General features: G+C 39.3%; 1 protein-coding gene across 3 annotated transcripts; it reads left to right on the top strand.

Moving 5' to 3' along the window:
* The first annotated feature begins 4,063 nt into the window (after positions 1–4,063).
* On the top strand, positions 4,064–17,964 carry LOC123872902 (fumarate hydratase, mitochondrial-like). Of its 3 annotated transcripts, none has more exons than XM_045917487.1 (10): positions 4,065–4,288; positions 9,030–9,146; positions 11,599–11,680; positions 12,451–12,572; positions 13,335–13,567; positions 13,871–14,076; positions 15,146–15,349; positions 15,877–16,038; positions 16,449–16,579; positions 17,199–17,964. In XM_045917487.1, the coding sequence occupies exons 1-10, from the start codon at positions 4,175–4,177 to the stop codon at positions 17,328–17,330; spliced, it is 1,503 nt and encodes a 500-aa protein (XP_045773443.1). In that variant the 5' UTR covers positions 4,065–4,174; the 3' UTR covers positions 17,331–17,964. The 3 variants fall into 3 exon arrangements, with proteins under 3 accessions (XP_045773445.1, XP_045773443.1, XP_045773444.1); XM_045917488.1 differs by lacking the exon at positions 4,065–4,288 and adding an exon at positions 6,944–7,259; XM_045917489.1 differs by lacking the exon at positions 9,030–9,146 and having other exon boundaries at positions 4,064–4,288.
* Positions 17,965–18,672: the final 708 nt, after the last annotated feature.

Consider the following 18,672-nt stretch of genomic DNA (forward strand, 5'->3'; position numbering starts at 1 on the left):
TAAATGCGCATAAAAACTGTCCATTAAGAGTAGGCAAGTTTTCAATAACTAAATCTAAAGTTCTTGCTGTAGTTCGTTGTAACTGATTTGGTGTCACTTGGGTTATGGTTGTGCACCGACCGCTGCGATAGGAGATCCAGTACAGGGGATCCTTAGCTGCCTCCTGGCAATCCGACCGTAAGCTGCACTTGTTCTCGAGCGAACACCACCCACAGTAAGGGTCTTTGGCTCCGAGACACGTCTGGCACGATTTGTAAACGCTGCACTCTTGAACTTTCACTTTGGACACTTTGCGTTCCGTCATCACGTATAAATGCATCAACTGAGTGTCGAAGAATAAGTCTTTATTCACTGGCGATTTTTCATCCATAACAATATCACCATATTGGAAAGCTGAAGTGGCGCTTTCTACTACGATCTTTTTAAGATGGCCCTCTGAAGTACCGGCAAATACGACAGTGTAATCTCCAGTAGCCGTGGCTGCCACAGCAGTTAGCCTCTTCTTGAACACCGCCACCGGCACTGCCTCCACAGGCTGTTCCCCACCCAACGGAGTGTTAACATCTAATCCACAAAAATCTTCACTTATCGACTGCAACTTGGTTCCGATACAATCATGCGATGGCGAGATGAAATCCAAACCTCTGGAACCGTTCCCACTGAAGCAAGTCTTAATATTCTGCATAAATTTCCGGCGAATGGCTTTAAGTGAGTAAACACAAAGAGCTGATGAATTCGATGGTGTGTTGGTATTAATAGATTCACTCTGGCTGAACGCGGCAAATAGAACATCATGCTGAGCGGTTATTCCAAGTTCGCCCGCTAACACGGACCCAGCTTTTCCGACAAATGCCGCTTGGACGAGATTGTAACCGAAATTGCCTCCTCCTTCACCCATACAGGACATAGGTATCTCTGTGTACGAATAGTAGTTCTCGTCATCGTGACAAACACGTACCAACTTGCTGTAATAAGTATCGAAACCTACGCCTCGCAACTGTGTCGTCAAGAAGTAGCTAAATCCTTCGGAACTAAAGCCGTACACGTAGTTTATAGGGTAACGTTCCCGGGACAGCGAGTTGACGAACATCCGCGTGCCGGTAGTGACCGCCGTTCGCGCTATCATAAAGAGCCTGTCGTCCTCCAGGGAGCGACTGCTGACCGTGGGTACTTCGGAGCGATAGGGCGAATTCCCCGTGAAGGTCACCCCGACATACATGACCTGCGTCATAGGCGGATTGGGAGGCCCCGGCGCGATGAAGGCTACGGTGGACGCGCTGGCATTGTTCGCTACGACCGGTTCGCGGACCTCGCGCACGTCGTGGGATATATTGTTCAGGTTGCGCACGGAGCACAGCCCTTGCAGCACCGAGCCGCACGTTATGAGGCGGCTCGTCGCGTAGTCGATCACGAGCGCTTTGTTGACGTTGTCCGTGGGTTTCTTCACGAAGTTGGGCGGGCAATCGAAGGTGCACTGCGCGGAGTCGTTAACGGGGCCCGTCTCTATCGACTGCACGACCTCGAGGTCGGGGGACAGCTGGTAGATGTTGTTGACGGCGCCGATGTACACGCGGCCCGTGTTGCGGTCGACCACGAGGTGGTTGAAGAGAGAGCCGGTCGCGGCGACCGGGTCGGAGAAGGTGCGCACCACATCCTGCGAGGCGCGCGCGGCGGCGCACGCGGCCCCCAGGGCCAGCAGCACGCGCCACATGGCGCAGCTAGATGTGGCCTATCTTGTCGCACCGGCGTAGCAGCGTTCTATTTGATCATATGCATGAAAGAGAGCGCACTTGGATAATGCAGGGTTGGGGTTCCGCGGACCTGCAACAAACATTATGGTTTATACGCTCGATTATATAAGAGAACGTTGCTTATTCTGAGGTTTAAACTTTAAACCCCCTATGGGCTCCATCGATCCGCACCAGCCAGCTTACCAAGTCTTTCAAGAACTTGAGCATGCCTATGTACCTACTTATTGAATATTCATTAATTTACGATGCCATGCTTATAAAATTACCCTTTCAAGTTTCCTACGGCATCGAAAAATGGTAGGAGGTTTGGTGGGGGAATCGGCGAGTTAAGTGGAGAGAAGTGAGGGGAGGTGGGGGCGAGATGGTAGTGGGGAGATGGGCTACATGAGGGGGAGCTAGCTGAGGGTAGGTGGTGCAGGTAGGGGAAGATTGGGGAGTGGAAGGGTTTTGCCGATTAGTTTTAGTAAATTTTGCCAAAATCTAAAGTTAGATGAGTTTAGAACAAAAACACTCATGTGCCTATTCAGTTATTATACGCCTATACACATAATAATATGCCCTAGAGAGTAATAAACTTAATTACTTACTTAATTGAATCGTAGCGATTTTAAGGTATTTTCCCATGATCCCCCCAAATCTACCATATCCCCCTTCTCCCCTTATCACCCCTACCCCTTCCTATTTCCTCTCTCATGTACCCCATCTCACCCACACTCACCCCATCTCCTCTTCTATCCGTCTGTCTGTCCACGTGTCACAGGTCTCTAGCTCGTAGACGAAAATATGAGTTACAAAAAAAGTTGACCCAAAACCAAATATTGAATAAGAAATTATTCAATTAAATTATTTTCAAGGAGGGCTCCCATACATAAAAAGGAGCCGAAAAAAAATTCTTACCCTAGAATGTGGGATCACTATCCTATCCTACCTATCTAAACTAAACTAATAATGAATATAAAATTGCGGTAAACTGTGTACCATCAACTATATTTAAACCACAAAATAATATCAGCGATGTAACTTGGCGATGTAAATGTAAACTGTCTTTGCAACATATCTATGTCTTTGCATATTATACTTAAAATGACGATTGATAAAATAACTAGTTTGTAGTTACCTAATCTGTGACCAAAACAAATAAAAAAATTTTGAGGTTTTTGATGGGTTTTTTTTTCAGGGTTTATTGCGATGTTCTAGCTCTATGCTAATAGTGTTTATGTACAGATCCCCAAAAGTGCGGGGTCCGACTCTCACTTAAACTGGTCTTTCTGTCTATAAATTACTACTGGTTGTAATAAAACACTCACCACTTTTAACGACTTATCTATATAAGATTATTGTACAAAAGCAAGTTCTTTTTAACAATTATTAAGGAGTCTACGACAAGAACATTAGTTTTTTAACATATCTATGGTTTTTTATCACCATCTGAGAATGATTTCGATTTCGCCTTTCAAAATTCGAACGAGTTTAAGCGTGAGTCGTTACTGGTACGAGCGAAGCCGATAACGCCCGATTCTATCATTTTTCTACTGATGCAACACTGTCGTAAGATGCGTTCAGATTACGGTTTTTTAAATAACTTAGATAAAATATTATACTTTATTATATGCATGTTTATATTCATTTACTATTTATAAAATGTTTTAGAAAATAAGTGTAAGTTTAAAGTTGGACGCCCTCATAAAAAATTAAATAGTTAGTTACTCAGTGAAAAGTTATGAATACCACATGATCGTTTAGACTGTAGCATTATAGAAAAATTTCACACTCACTTCGCTTTATATTTTGTAGGGTTCCGTACCTCTAAAGGAAGTTGTTTGTTTGTCTGTCTGTCCGCCTGTAATGTCTGTTAAGAAACTTTTAGGGCACTTCACGTTGACCTAGAATCTTCTAGCACAAGTAAAGGCAAAAATCCAAAAACTGTGGTTCTAAGTCAAGGGAAGTACGTCTTTAAAAATGTTTCTTGACAGACAGACAGACAACGAAGTGATTATAATATTATAAGGGTTTCTATTTTCGTTTTAAAAAAAATATGCAAGCACCTAACTAGTTACCTGATGAAAGCACAGAATTATTGAAAATTTTGCATTTCCCCGTCTATTTCAGCTCGTCGTCGTCTGATTGGTGCCTAATAGTCGAATTCTATTTTCATAATGATTTAGCAATGTTTTCTATTATCTAATTTTACCCATCTTGACTAGATAATCCAGCAAAAAAAATATCTTGAACGCTTCCATAAACCATAAACTAAATACGGTATAGAGCATATAGAGCTAGAGCAGTCAACGTGACAGCTGGTTTGTTTTTATGTTTTTGAAAATTTGATTTTTCAGAGCTGTCAACCACCGACCAGAAACAAAAGCTGTCAACAAAGACCGTATTGATTTTTAAAGAAATTCTTTTATTCTTAGTTCAAAATAATGGCTACAACGATGTTTAAAATTTCCTCTGCTATAATTAATTCCTCCAAAAACTACCGCTTCGTCGTTGGGCTTGTAAACAAGAGCCATTTCTCCACCACAAATGTCACGAAGGTAAGTTGCATAACCGGATTTCTTTTCAGTAAAAATAAACCATAGGAAACCATTGCTGAACATTTACTAACAATAAAATTATTACCCGAGTAATCTTTACTATATTGGTAGTTCTCAAGGTTATTCTTGTTTTTCTATAAAAAATTGTAGGCACCTATCGTTTATACCGGCTAAAGGCTAAAGGGTAATAATCTACCGCCTGCTAGTGCGAATTGCGATTATCACTGAAATGCTTTTCGAATACTCATTTAATGTAAGGGCTAAATACAAGTTGTAGACCTGCCAATAATTTATCTACAGAGTATGAGGAAACTAGCGCAATGACTAGATTCACAATAACTAACACTTTGGCTGACCCTGGCTGCTTCTAAATTTATGCCTTTATAAAACAAAACTGCTCCAACTCTAAAATTGCCACATTGTACAGTCAAAGGCCGTAAGTCGTTTAGCACCTTAATGATCATATTGTGCCATGTTTGTAGAAAAAGGTCATAAGTGCGCCAGTTTTTGAAGCAATAGTTTTGCGGAATTGTTACTAGAATTCTGAGGCTGACCGTACATATTGTTCTCTTAGGTTGTGGCACAGGTTAAGTAATCATAATATGAGCCTTTACCTTTTAGGGGTTGAATTTTTCAAAATCTTCTTAGCGATGTCTACATCATCATAGCTATCTGCATGCCAAATTTCAGCCTGATCTGTTCAGTGGTTTGGGCTGTGCATTGATAGATCAGTCAGTCAGTCAGTAACCTTTTCCTTTTATTCAAGCTGGTACAATTCTACTCAGGAAAGATAAGTTGTCCTTTTGCTCATAATTTTTTTCATTGTACATGTTTCAGTCTTAAGGTATTGATGGTATTTATGAATGGGAAAATAAAATATAGATACATAGGTAGTATCTAAAGTGAAGACTTAAAAGTATGACACTTAAGTCACATTATTGTAGAATCGCTTGATGACCTTCCTGGGGCAGTGATTTCGAGTTTGATTCCCTGCAGGACCAATTTGGGAATTTATTATTTCTAAATTGTCTCTGGTTTAGTCTGGTAGTTGTCTGGAAGGAGGCTTTGGATGTGGCTACTTATAACCTGACTGATGCTGTATTGGACCGGAAGGGATTTTAGCATTCGGATATGATGCCATGTAGAAACTGATGAGGGTAATAAAACTGCCATAGCTCTTCTAAGTTAGGCTAGAACTATGTATATAGATATATTGTTTAGCCAACATAAATCATTCTCACAATAACATTACCAAGAATACATAACATTTTTTGACTTTTAATTTTATTATTATCATTTTATATTTTAATACCTAAGAATACCGCAATTTGCACAAATATGTCCTCATTGCAAAGTTAAATTGATAACATCTGTAATGTTATCAACTTATCATACATTTTAACCGCTAAAATAACCAGTCTGCCCACTTATATCGATGTAACCGCGCGTCCGTAATTTGAATTTGTTGTAGGTACCTACCTAATACAATCTGCTAAACTTATGCTGATCGCACATTAGAGATATTGTCGCAGGCGACTCAAAATCCGCACGCACGCATTTCCCTTTCCTTAAAATGCTACAAATAGTGATCTTTTTGGTGATCTTCCGTTACGTTACGTAATAAACAGTCGAACTGAACGAATCGAACGAACTTTACAGCATGCTTTTCAATCTTAGACGAATAGATTATCAGAATTGTACTTCGCCACTAATCATTCATTCCCACCCATCTTCTTTGGGGTTGTGCAAGTCCTTGCAGTCTCTGTGTCACTTCAACTGTGTTTGCCAATACTTGTGACCACCAGGAACAGCAACACTTTTCTGACTGGAAATACTACTTCCACCCACACTTGCCATACTTGTACTACCAGGTAATAAAAATTCGCTTGACTTAAATTTTACTGCTTAATATGTAAGTAAGTGTTTTATATTTTTAAAGAGAACCAAAAATATAAGAATTAGGTGCATAAAATAAGCAGAACAATAAAGAAATCACGAGTATAAGCACAAATTGAGGGTCCATTTGAAATAATATGGCTCTTCTTAGTTGGTACAGATTGCTTGATATTTACCAAAATATTTGCCAAATGAGAATGCTGAAGAAGTCTTAAGCATATACATAGTTTTAATATTTATCTATTGAAACACATAATTTGAAAAACTTATAGACGTGGGGGTAGCATGTGGAAGTCCTTACAAAAGACCATGTCCAGCTTTGGGCATCTATCGGTTGACGAAGATATGGTGATCTACCTACTGAAAAAGGCTAACCAGCTCGTTGAAAAAACACCAGATTATACGGATTATCGGCGATGTTAATTTAGTGTAGTAATTGTCTGGTGGGAGGCTTTGGTCGTGGCTAGTTACCACCCTACCGCAAAGCCGTGCCGCCAAGCGATTTTAGCGTTCCGGTACGATGCCGCGTACAAATAAAGGAACCATATCCTTTCCAGGTTAGATGAGTTCTAAGATGTAAGCGGGATTGCAGTCAAGGGCTAGCTTGTATCTGAATTTGCAAAAAAACCAGGTCAGTAGTTTGTACTGAAACAGCGTTAAGACCGACGCGTACGGCACGTGTGACTAGTGTAATGTGTGTTCAGCATTACATAACTTGATATTATATACATGGGTAACCTACCGCCAGCCCCTCACTGTCTCGCAGTAGATTGGCGGGGACTCCGGACAGTCTACACGTTTTAAAAACCTTAGCCATAAACTCGTTTTGCGCCCAATTTTAAGCTTCGCTAAACACTAGGCAGTTTTTATTCTATATTTTTTTTTGTTACTGGCTAAATAAAAGTCACGTCGAAAAATTGACGCGAATTTGTCAATCAAGTTGTCAACTAAGTTGTGATTTTGTGCGATAAATTGTTTTGCTATTTTTTTGGTTTCGGTATTAAATTGTATATTTTGATCATTCGTAATGGCGTGTACGGTTTGTTTGAACAGCAATGATAAACCCGTGAAAATGGTGAGTCCACAAATGACATAGTGACCTTTTATGTTTGTATGTCACAGTGTCAATTTGCAAAAAAGTACAAAAAGTACAATTATAAGTTATAAGGTCATGATTACAACGAAAGACCCTTTGTAGCAACTAGAATGAACTATAGTTTTATTTATTTTATACTAATTGATGCCCGCGACTTCGTCCGCGTGGATTTGCGTTTTTCAAAATCCCGCGGGAACTCTTTGATTTTCCGAGATAAGAATAGCCTATGTCTATATCCAGGCTATATCTCTTCTTTTAATTTTAGCCAAATCCTCCCAGTAGTTTTTGCGTGATTGAGTAACAAACACCCAAACATCCACACTTTCGCATTTATAATATTAGGTATAGTAGGATTAGGATTTCATTTGCGTTCTCGGTCGAGAATTCTGACCTCTAAACTTTTCGGAGTTAATGTTTAATCAAGCAATCGAATATTATTTGCTTTAACGGCGAAGGAAAACATCGTGAGGAAAACCTGCATGCATGAGAGGTCTTCATAATGTTCTCAAAGATGTGTGAAGTCTGCCAATTTGCACTTGGTCAGCGTGGAAGATCCAACCCGTTCTCATTTCGATCCGTGCTCAGTAATGAGCCGGCGATGGGTTGATCATTAGAAATTGCACTGCTTTGCTATAGGTATATATTATACTAGCCGATGCCCGCGACTTCGCCCGCGTGGATTTAGGTTTTCCGAAATCCCGTGGGAACTCTTTGATTTTCCGGGATAAAAAGTAGCCTATGTGCTATTCCAGGATATTATTTATCTCCATTCCAAATTTCAGCCAAATCCGTCCAGTAGTTTTTGCGTGAAGGAGTAACAAACATACACACACACACACACACATACATACATACAAACTTTCACCTTTATAATATTAGTGTGATTTTAATCGATTATTTTAAAATGATCTTAAAAAGTAAGTAGGTACAATGAAATAAATTAGCTAAGCATTGATGTAGTACACATTCTTAATTTCTCACATTTTTATCTATCGTCACTTTATATGACGAAATAATTAAACAAGATATTATAGTAAACATGACTTGAGATGATAAGGATCCAATGTCTTGAGATGCTTTGGGATATTAGTTACGTAAATGTTTGTATTCTATATCATAAAGTAGTTAGTAAGAGGAGAATGGGTTTAATTAAAACTGCTAAATTCTTCCAGGTTAGCCCGCTTCCATCTTAGACTGCATCATCAGGTGAGATTGCAGTCAAGGGCTAACTTGTATTTATCTGAATAAAAAAAATTAAAAAAATAGGCAGGCATCTAATTTCTATAACTAGGCAGTATTCTCTAATTTAAAGATGACTAAATAACTAAATAACCCATGCAAAAAAATCACGTCGATCCGTTGATCCGTTGCGACGTGATTAAATGGCCAAACCAATAAACAAACACACTTTCGCATTTATAATATGGGCAGTGATAAATATTTTAGTCCTTTCAGCTTATTTTTTTTTAGCCGCTGCACTAACGCCAAAATTAGCGTGTTAAAATAAAATTCGCTTTCTTTGACTGTGGCATCGTAATCCGTAGCACTCATGGATCGTCGAAGGCGGATTCAATCGAGTTTATTAGAGCCATGTTTGATGAAAATATGTTTTATGATTTAAGGGTTTTATGATTTTATGATTTTTTCAACTAAAACTTCTTTCAACGTGACTTGAGAAATTGCTTGAGAGTAGGTAACTAGGATTTTTTTCGGATGGAAGATTAACGTTTGTTTTCTATATGTTTACAGAGAAAGGAACGCGACACGTTCGGCGAGCTGGACGTGCCGGACGACAAGCTGTACGGCGCGCAAACAGTGCGCTCCGTCATGAACTTCCCCATCGGCGGCATTGAGGAACGGATGCCGGTAGGTACCTATTGTTCCTAACTTGTCTGTCACTTGGTTACCAAGAAGGTTCGTGCGAGTAGATTGGATGTCGACCACATAAACCGCGTACCAGCAAAAGTACTGTGGAATTACCTCTAACCTACTGGATTGATGATGTATGTCCAGTAATGGACGCAAACAAGATGATTAGTTTTTCGAACTATGTGGACTATTTGTCACTTGAAAGGTGTGTGTAGTGAAGCAACACCTTGGAGTTGCTATATCGGTTACTTTGTTTCTCCTAAGGATCTTCTTATTTCTGATTTGATCATGTCTCTCTCTCCATTTCCCGTTGAGTGAACCTAAGAACGCTTACGCATTCATCCGATCCAAGTCCGTGAAAATACATAGGTAAGTATATAAAAAATTCCGAATATCCAAGTTCGGATGACGGAAGTTAGTGCGTAAGCTACCATACAAATAGTTCTATAACTTCTTCGGCACGTATTTCCACGGACTTGAATCGGATGCAGTATGTAATCGCCCTACCTTTCTTAATATGAAGCCCACAGTTAGCATTTATTATGGGCAAAATGAACTAAAAATCTATATAAAAATTTAAAGAACCTATCGCTTATTTACCTGACTATAAATAAAACATAGGTCACCCTCACCGCTAGTGTTATCAACTTTTCTTATCACATGTACATTCATGCAATATTTTATTTATAGTTTTTAATTTAACAGTTAACTCCGATGTACGAGTATACTACATAAGAAATAGGTAGGTATGCATGTTTGTATTTAGCTAATTATAGTGGCTGTAAACACAGGAACTTAAATGTTTTGCAATTTACATAGCTTCGTTCATTGTTCTTCATACATTTATGGTCTTGTGGACGAGTTAATTAGATGAATTATTGTGTTGATTAAATTGTACCGACCAGTAATAGTTAACCAAACACTTAAATAGATAACTAAGTATGTGTAGTACGCGGTCGAGATGGCAATCTGGGTATGAGGCGGGTCAGGTATATTTTGGTTCCGATGGTACGGAACCCTTCTTATTCGAGTCCGACTCGCACTTGGCCGGTTTTAATACCTATAGGGTATTTCCGGTTGACCTACAATCATGAAATTTGAGTAGTAGATAGGTCTTATAGCACAAGTAAAGGGAAAAATCCGAAAACCGTGAATTTGTGGTTACATCACAAAAAAAAAATTAAAATGTGTTCATGAACAAATAATGGTTTTTTCAATTTTTAAAGTAAGATAACTATACCAAGTGGGGTATCATACGAAAGGGTTTTACCTGTACATTCTAAAACGGATTTTTATTATTTTTATGCATAATATTTTTTTGAATGCCGGAAAAATACCCGAGTACGAACCCTCGGTGCGCGAATCAAACTCGCACTTGGCCGGTTTTTTTATTCTAATTCTTTGCGCTGACCTAAAGATCAAATTAGTCCATTGGTAAACGTAGTTTTCTATTCAATCAACTTGCAAACCTTGACACAGCTATACTAAGCTACAACCATTAGATACACTTTGAACGGAATTACGAACTATAATAATCATGTGACTATCGTTATTTGATGTCATAAACGAGGTACCTTCCGTTACTCTTTATAAAGACTAGTATATAAATATTCCTGCGACTTTGTTTCTAGACCTAGCTATTTGAGCTGTAAGTCTGTCAGTTTGAGGTCTATTTGGAGATCTTTGCATTCGCATTTTTGCTCTAAAAGTAACTACCCCTAAGAAAGTAATTTAGGAAATTATAACCAAGCGAAGCTCAGTGGTTAAGCTATATCAGTTAACATCATTTTCTAAACTCAACAAAAACCAAATCTGAGACCTTTTGTTTGGAAGTCGCCTTATCGCTTGGTTGCTCGTGAGAAATTTCCATCACTCAGACTATAATAGTTGTTCAAAATAAATTACGTAGGTATATTTCTGATACTTTCACTAGCATTGCGGTTTCGTAACGTAGTGATAGAATTATGTAACTTGCAAGGTTTCATTCATCTAAGCGATTTATGAACTTACTTTGAAGGCTTGGTCATTCTATCCACGGAAAGAAGTTAGTATAGGACTCTCTCTGTTACGTAATGAGTGACAGAGACAAAAATCTCAGTAGGTGTTAACCATTTTGAGTCACCCAATCACAAACATGTTTTCAAAAAACATTCGAAGAAATTCAATTCGAAAATGTTTTCAAAAAACATTCGAAATTCATTCGAAAACACAGTTTCGTTTGTGATTGGTTGGTGACTCAAAATGGTTAACGCCCTCTGAGGTTTTCGTCTTAGATATGTGTGTCAAGTAAAAAGATCTCCGGACGACAGTGAAAGAGGTCTGCGCATGGCTACTGTAATCTTCAACAGCGCGAGGAGCGAAACGTTTGACGAACCAATTGTGCGGCGGATTAGTTGAACCACACTAAAAACGTGTAAATAATCTTGTTTCTTTGTCTGTTTGTTTTTAGTATCCAGTCATCATAGCCATGGGAATTCTGAAAAAAGCGGCGGCAAAAGTCAACATTGAATTCGGCCTGGACAAAAAGATTGGTAAGTAAGTACGAGCTACTTAGACCAAATCTAGATATCCAAAGTCGGTCACCCATCCATCATATCGACGTGGGACAACATTGGTTGCCCAGCGCAATCGACTGATACACCCTATCGCAAAACCACATGTCCAACAAAGGAAAACTGTTTATTTTTAAATATTATTACAATAGAAATAGCAAAATTAAAAATAGAAAAATGTTTTGTTAAAATAAACTTTGAAAAGTACTTTTGAATCGTCAAATATGGATGTATGTATTTGGATATTCAGAAGCAACTCCAAAAGGGCTTAAACGCCGGGCGAATTCTCCAAGTTTTCTGCAATTTGACTATCTTTTTTTGATCGCTGGATGAACTTTAATTTGACTTGTTGACAGATTTCCTATACATAACTGTAAAAGCCTCAAATGTATTACTTAGATAAAAGTTATTTGACAATTGACAGAACCGGCCAAGTGCGAGTCAGACTCGCGCACCGAGGGTTTCATACTTGGGTATTTTTTACAAATTTTGCACCATAAATCAAAAACTACTATGCATAAAAAGGAATAAAAAATCTGTTTTAGAATGTACGGGTAAAGCCCATTCATATGATACCCCACTTGGTATGGTTTTACTTTGAAAATCGAAAATACTGATTATTTGTTGATGAACACACTTTAATTTTTTTTATGTAACCACAAAATGCTGGCATCTCGCGATCTTCAGTTAAGAAATAAATGAACAACCGGAGAGAGAGAGAAAGAAGTAATATTTCTATCACTTTTCAGCGGACGCAATAATGCAGGCGTGCGATGACGTCATATCCGGGAAGCTGTACAAGGAGGGCCACTTCCCTTTAGTCATCTGGCAGACTGGCTCCGGCACGCAGACCAATATGAACACTAATGAGGTAACAATTGATACTCTGACTGAATTCCGGCCACGGCGAATAAGGCTGAGATCAACAGAGCGCAAATAAGCCTCAATAGCTCAACAGTTGAGAAGCGGACTGAATTCTGAAAGAAAATTGACCTTGCTCAGACTTAAGACACTGTAAAAACGAGACAATATACTGCTATACTGCTGGCATCTATCTCGATTTAACTAAACTTAAGTCTAAGCAAAGTTAAAGTGCGGTCTATAGATTTCAACCTCAGGCAACCCAACACGGCAACAATATCAACGGGGCTAGTGGGCTACGCTATCAAGCAAGCAATACACACCATCACGCAGGAAATTTCAAGAGGATGCTCTGGTGTCTGGTGAAAATAAGTCAGTTGAGTGTGTTTTGGGGAATTTGTGTGGTGCTGCGTAGTGGTGGTGCGTATGGCTTGCTTGGTGGCTGGCTTTTCCAGCATGTTTAGCAGTGGGAGGGCGGGCGGTTCATATTCGGTTCGCATGCTTCACCATACAGATTTGTCTGTTTCAGCAGATTATAAGACATTAAGATTTTGGTTCCTTCAAGTATATCATGGAACTTACGTAAAGTAACGCCTCCTTCTGTACAACAATTAATTCTGTAAAACTAAAGCTATGAGGATTCAAATGCACCTTGATTTGAGAACTAACTTCACTTTTACGATAGCATTATTTCTTTGAAGATGTCAATCCCCCGTCTTTTCGGTTATCCTCAGAACCACTCTAAGTTAACGCTTTGTATTATTATTTCTAGGTAATCTCAAACAGGGCAATCCAGATCCTCGGCGGAAAACTGGGCAGCAAAGACCCTGTGCATCCAAACGACCATGTGAACAAGTCTCAGAGCTCCAACGACACTTACCCAACGGCCATGCACATCGCTGTTGGTATGGAGCTACGAGATCGTCTGATGCCGGGCCTCGTGGCTTTGAGAGACACCTTGGACGCTAAGTCCAAAGAGTTCGACAAGATTATCAAGATTGGCAGGTAGGTTTGATTCTGAAATGTTCCAGTTTTCCTCAAAACGAGGTGACAGTGAATCATAAAACTCATGTGTGTCGAGAAAGCTGGCAATGTCGACAATTTGTTGCGCTGCAAGAAGTCCCTCTCACAAGAAGTGATTTCTCCTTTGAAAACTAGAAATCGCCATTTTTATATCAATTAAACTTCAAAATCAAAATCATTCAAAGAAGATACTATTGTACTCCTTTTGATAGTCAGAACTGTTAGATTTGTAAGATGATATAGTAGTGATAATTACGTAAACTTAAAACGAAAACTTATTTTCAGGACCCACTTAATGGACGCCGTACCTTTGACCCTGGGCCAGGAGTTCAGCGGTTACGCGGCGCAACTTTCGTATGGCATCGAACGAGTTTGTACCACTCTGCCAAGGCTGCACTACCTCGCTCTTGGCGGCACCGCAGTTGGTACTGGCCTCAACACTCGCAAAGGGTTCGCGGAGAAGTGTGCGAAGGAGATCTCTAATCTTACTGGTGAGTGTTGTATAGCTCTGTCTCTCTCACAATTTTTATGGTAGTGAGTGCACCACTCTGCCCAGGCTACACTATTGTGCTCTAGATGGCAAGGCTGTCGGTAGGTACTAGATTTAACAGCGCAAATCGTTGGAGGTTGTGCGAAAGAGATCGCTATTCTTACTCAGTGAGTGTTTTTCTCCCTGTCTCTATCACACGCACGCACGAACATATACACGTACGCATTCACGCACTCACAAACATTGATGCGTCGTGTTGCATCGGCTCTCAAAAAGGACAAAAAAACGTATGGGACAAAAATCTTATTTTTAGTGCTATGCGTCGTGATCTTAGTTATATCTCACCCTCGATATGGCATCCGGTGGTGGTGTTCTTTTTAACCCCCGACCCAAAAAGAGGGGTGTTATAAGTTTGACGTGTGTATCTGTGTATCTGTCTGTGGCATCGTAGCGCCTAAACGAATGAACCGATTTTAATTTAGTTTTTTTTTGTTTGAAAGGTGGCTTGATCGAGAGTGTTCTTAGCTATAATCCAAGAAAATCGGTTCAGCCGTTTGAAAGTTATCAGCTATTTTCTAGTTACTGTTAGCTTCACTTGTTGGGGGTGTTATAAATTTTTAATTTACACTTGTTATTTCAAGAGATTTAAACGCCATTGTTTCTTGTAGATTCTTTCCAGTGTTTAGACCATCAAGTAAGATAGCTAACTAAAGAATACATATTCCAAGAAGAGCAAGTTAGTTTTGCTGTAAACCCTTGAATTTTTAAGACATGGAATTCAGCACAAAATTAAGCAATCTACTAAGTTGACATCAACCTGAGGCAGCGCCCCATTCATCCAATTCACATAAAATCAAATGATTTATTTGTTTTTAAAATTGCTCTTTTTCCAATTATGCCTGGGGCCTTGAATTAAGTTTTTAAAACCTGTATCTCAGGGTCATACTAAGATACTAGGCTAGAGGCTTGGTCCCTGAGGACTGGAGCTTTACCTGTTTGTAATTTTCTTTCATTTTTGACTGAATAAAGGTGATTATTTATTTATTTAACATGCCAATTTTATATTCCAGGCATACCGTTCGAGACAGCCCCCAACAAATTCGAAGCTCTAGCCAGCCACGACGCGATGGTGGAAGTTTCTGGAGCCCTCAACACAGTGGCTTGTTCCCTCATGAAAATAGCTAACGACATCCGTCTGCTGGCCTCGGGACCTCGATGTGGGCTAGCCGAGCTCATGCTGCCTGAGAACGAACCTGGATCCTCTATCATGCCTGGTAAGAATTTTCTCCTCTACCCATCCACTTTACTCCCTTCCTCCACGTCCTTTTCTTCCCTCCCGCTTATCCCACCCCCTTACCACTCGAAATCAACCACATCCGGTGTTCCCTTCTCCTTCTCCCCTCTTCCCCTTTCCCCTCCTTAAAAGTCCTCTGAAGGATCAAGCAAGCTCCTCGATGCTGGGTCTTGGAGGCTATTTTTTCCCCAAGCGCTTATTACACTATTGTGTGTATTTGTGGGCTGTTGAATGCAAAGCTAATTGTTTCTTTGCAACTTTTTTTTTAAAGAATATTGGTCAAGTTTATCATGATGACTAATATTGCCATTTCCTAACTAAGCGTAAAGCGTGCTAGGATTAGGTACGACAATAGTGCAACGGGCGGGGTTTGAACCGGCGACCTGTCCGATTTCAGCCCGCCCCTTTATCCGTTGAGCTATCGAGGCTCTAGTTTAGTTAACTTTATCGCGATTGATACTCACTCACGATAGTATAAACGCTAAAATAATTTTCTTCTAATTCCAGGCAAAGTAAACCCTACACAGTGTGAATCGATGACAATGATCGCAGCTCAAGTGATGGGCAACCATGTAGCTTGCACTGTGGGCGGCAGTAACGGCCACTTCGAGCTCAACGTGTTCAAGCCCATGATGGTGGCCAACGTGCTGCGCTCCATCAGACTTATCGGTGAGTCATGATCATCACAATGATCGCCGCTCAAGTGATGGGCAACCATGTAGCTTGCACTGTGGGCGGCAGTAACGGCCACTTCGAGCTCAACGTGTTCAAGCCCATGATGGTGGCCAACGTGCTGCGCTCTATCAGACTTATCGGTGAGTCATGATCATCACAATGATCGCCGCTCAAGTGATGGGCAACCATGTAGCTTGCACTGTGGGCGGCAGTAACGGCCAAATGGCCAAACGAGCTTAAAGTGCTCAAGTTCAATCATGGACTTTAAGCTGTAAATGGCCAATGAGTTCCCACGAGATTTTTAAAACCGAATCTTTCGCGGATGAAGTCGCATTTATCTTTCTTTTTTTTTCATCTATTGATATTATATCTATGGAGATTTTTATGAAGATTTTCCTTCTCAGGTGACGGTTGCCAGTCATTCAACAAGAACTGTGCAGTAGGCATCAAAGCGAACGTGGCACAAATCAACAAGATCATGCGAGAATCACTTATGCTGGTTACCGCTCTTAATCCACACATCGGATATGATAAGGTCAGTAACATTTTAATTATAATGCCAAAGAAGTTGAGGACATAATATTAAGGGCAGAGTTCACTAATCCATGCTAACATTATAAATGCGAAAGTGTGTCTGTCTGCTACCTTTTCATGGCGCAATCTGAACCCGAGGCATAAACTGCCCATTGTACAAAAACAGATCTCAGCTGGGCTTATGAATTTAATTCTTACTGTATGTTGCGAGTTTACATTGGATTATTTGTTTTGAGAGTCACTATCATAATTTTATCGCCGGCTCATTACCGAGCACGGGGCTTTTCTCACAATGAAAAGGGTTTAGGTCATGATATAGTCCACCAAGTGGCCAAAGAGGTTGTGATAATTAAACAACTAAGCTATTATTATTGTTATTGACAGACTTCACAGTTCACACACCTTTAAGAACATTATGGAGAACACTCAGGCACACAGGTTTCCTCACGATGCGATGCTTTTTTTCACGTTAAAGCAAGTGATATTTCATTACTTAAAATGGAACTCTGAAAAGATAGAGGTATGTGCCCGGGATCGAATCCTAGACCCCCAAATAGAAGGTATTTACTTTAACCGTAATAAAGTTTACATACACTTATTTATTTTTTTCAATATTCCAGGCCGCCCAAATCGCAAAAACAGCTCACAAAGAAGGCGGCACGCTCAAGGATACGGCAGTTAAACTGGGCATCCTCACCGCGGAGCAATTTGACCAGTGGGTCAAACCCGAAGAAATGCTCGGACCCAAGTAGACCTGACTTTCATCATTGTTCAAACACCATGTCGTCTTCTAATACAATAGCTATTTATGAAATTGTATAGTATTATGATGTTGTATAGTTATGATATTTATTGTGTATGTCAAAGTGCTGTTTTATTGATAAATCTTATAGTATGTTTACATTCAGAGCAAAGTCGATCAGTCTTCTTTTATTTCTCAGTGAAGCTTTTACGCTGCTTGTCGGTATTGAACTGAGTTTGTACCATAATATTTAAAGGAGAAACTGACTAACAAGGACAAGGCCGTCAAACTGGGCATTTCAACTGCAGAGCAATTCAAGTAGACCCGGCCTTACTGCTTATCATTGTTCAAACACCATGTTGTCTTAATATAAGCAGATAATAATACAATAGCTATATTTATGAAACTGTACAATATTATGATGTATATTATATCGAAATGTTGTGTTATTGGTTTTTTGTTAAATTCAGATACAAGTTAGCCCTTGACTGTGATCTCACCTGGTGGTAAGTAATGATGCAGTCTAAGATGGAAGTGGGCTAACCTGGAAGTTTGTGGGAAGTGTGACTGTCAGTCTGTTACTTTTTCACCATACTCGTATCATACGCCATACATGTAATTGATTTTAACGTTTAACACAGAGTTACTACGTAATGTAAATAATTATAAAATTAATTTCTGTCAAATCGAGTTTTAGAAACGAAAGCATTCAGTATTAAATTGTTGGTCTAGTTTTAAAATTGTACTTAATCTTGGATAGAAAATGGTAAATTGTGTACCTACATGATGTATAGATGTGGATTATTTATTTAGCTATTGTATTAAGATTATAATTTATAGTGTTTTGTACGATTAAATTATTATCAACATTTTAAGGTTTTGTCATTGCTATCCCAGTTCTATGGGAAACATGTTTTATTGATTTTTGGCACTATTTGCCTGCATCTCACGTTGTTAGCAAAGTCACTCCAGAGTCCAACTTGTGTATGGCGCAATATTATGAATATTATTTATATTTATGAATTATTGTTATATTGTTGAAAAGTTTGAGGTCTCATAGAGAATTATCTAAAATTACGTTACTTATACATATTTGTAAAATTTTATTATCCGCGAAATATTGGCAAGACTCAGACGGACAATAAAAAATGGTTTTATTTTATCAATAGTAATAATTCTTTATTAGTAAACATTGAGACTAATCATGCTTTTTATTTACCTATTTTCTGGAAGAAAATAAAACTCATTTGTATATTTTGCTTTAACTACATTATATTCAGCGATTTCTCTTAATAATAAATACAATTTTTGGTACTTCTTTGGTATTAATATAATAAATTCAAATAACACAA

The sequence above is a fragment of the Maniola jurtina genome, chromosome 16, assembly GCF_905333055.1.
Source record: "Maniola jurtina chromosome 16, ilManJurt1.1, whole genome shotgun sequence".
In the NCBI taxonomy this organism is placed as follows: Eukaryota; Metazoa; Arthropoda; class Insecta; order Lepidoptera; family Nymphalidae; genus Maniola; species Maniola jurtina.

Coding starts and splice junctions, on each gene's coding strand:
- LOC123872902 (XM_045917487.1), top strand. CDS start 4,175: ATGGCTACAACGATGTTTAAAATTTCCTCTGCTATAATTAATTCCTCC. Junction 16,039..16,448: donor GCGCTCCATCAGACTTATCG/GTGAGTCATGAT, acceptor TTTCCTTCTCAG/GTGACGGTTGCCAGTCATTC. Junction 16,580..17,198: donor CACACATCGGATATGATAAG/GTCAGTAACATT, acceptor TCAATATTCCAG/GCCGCCCAAATCGCAAAAAC.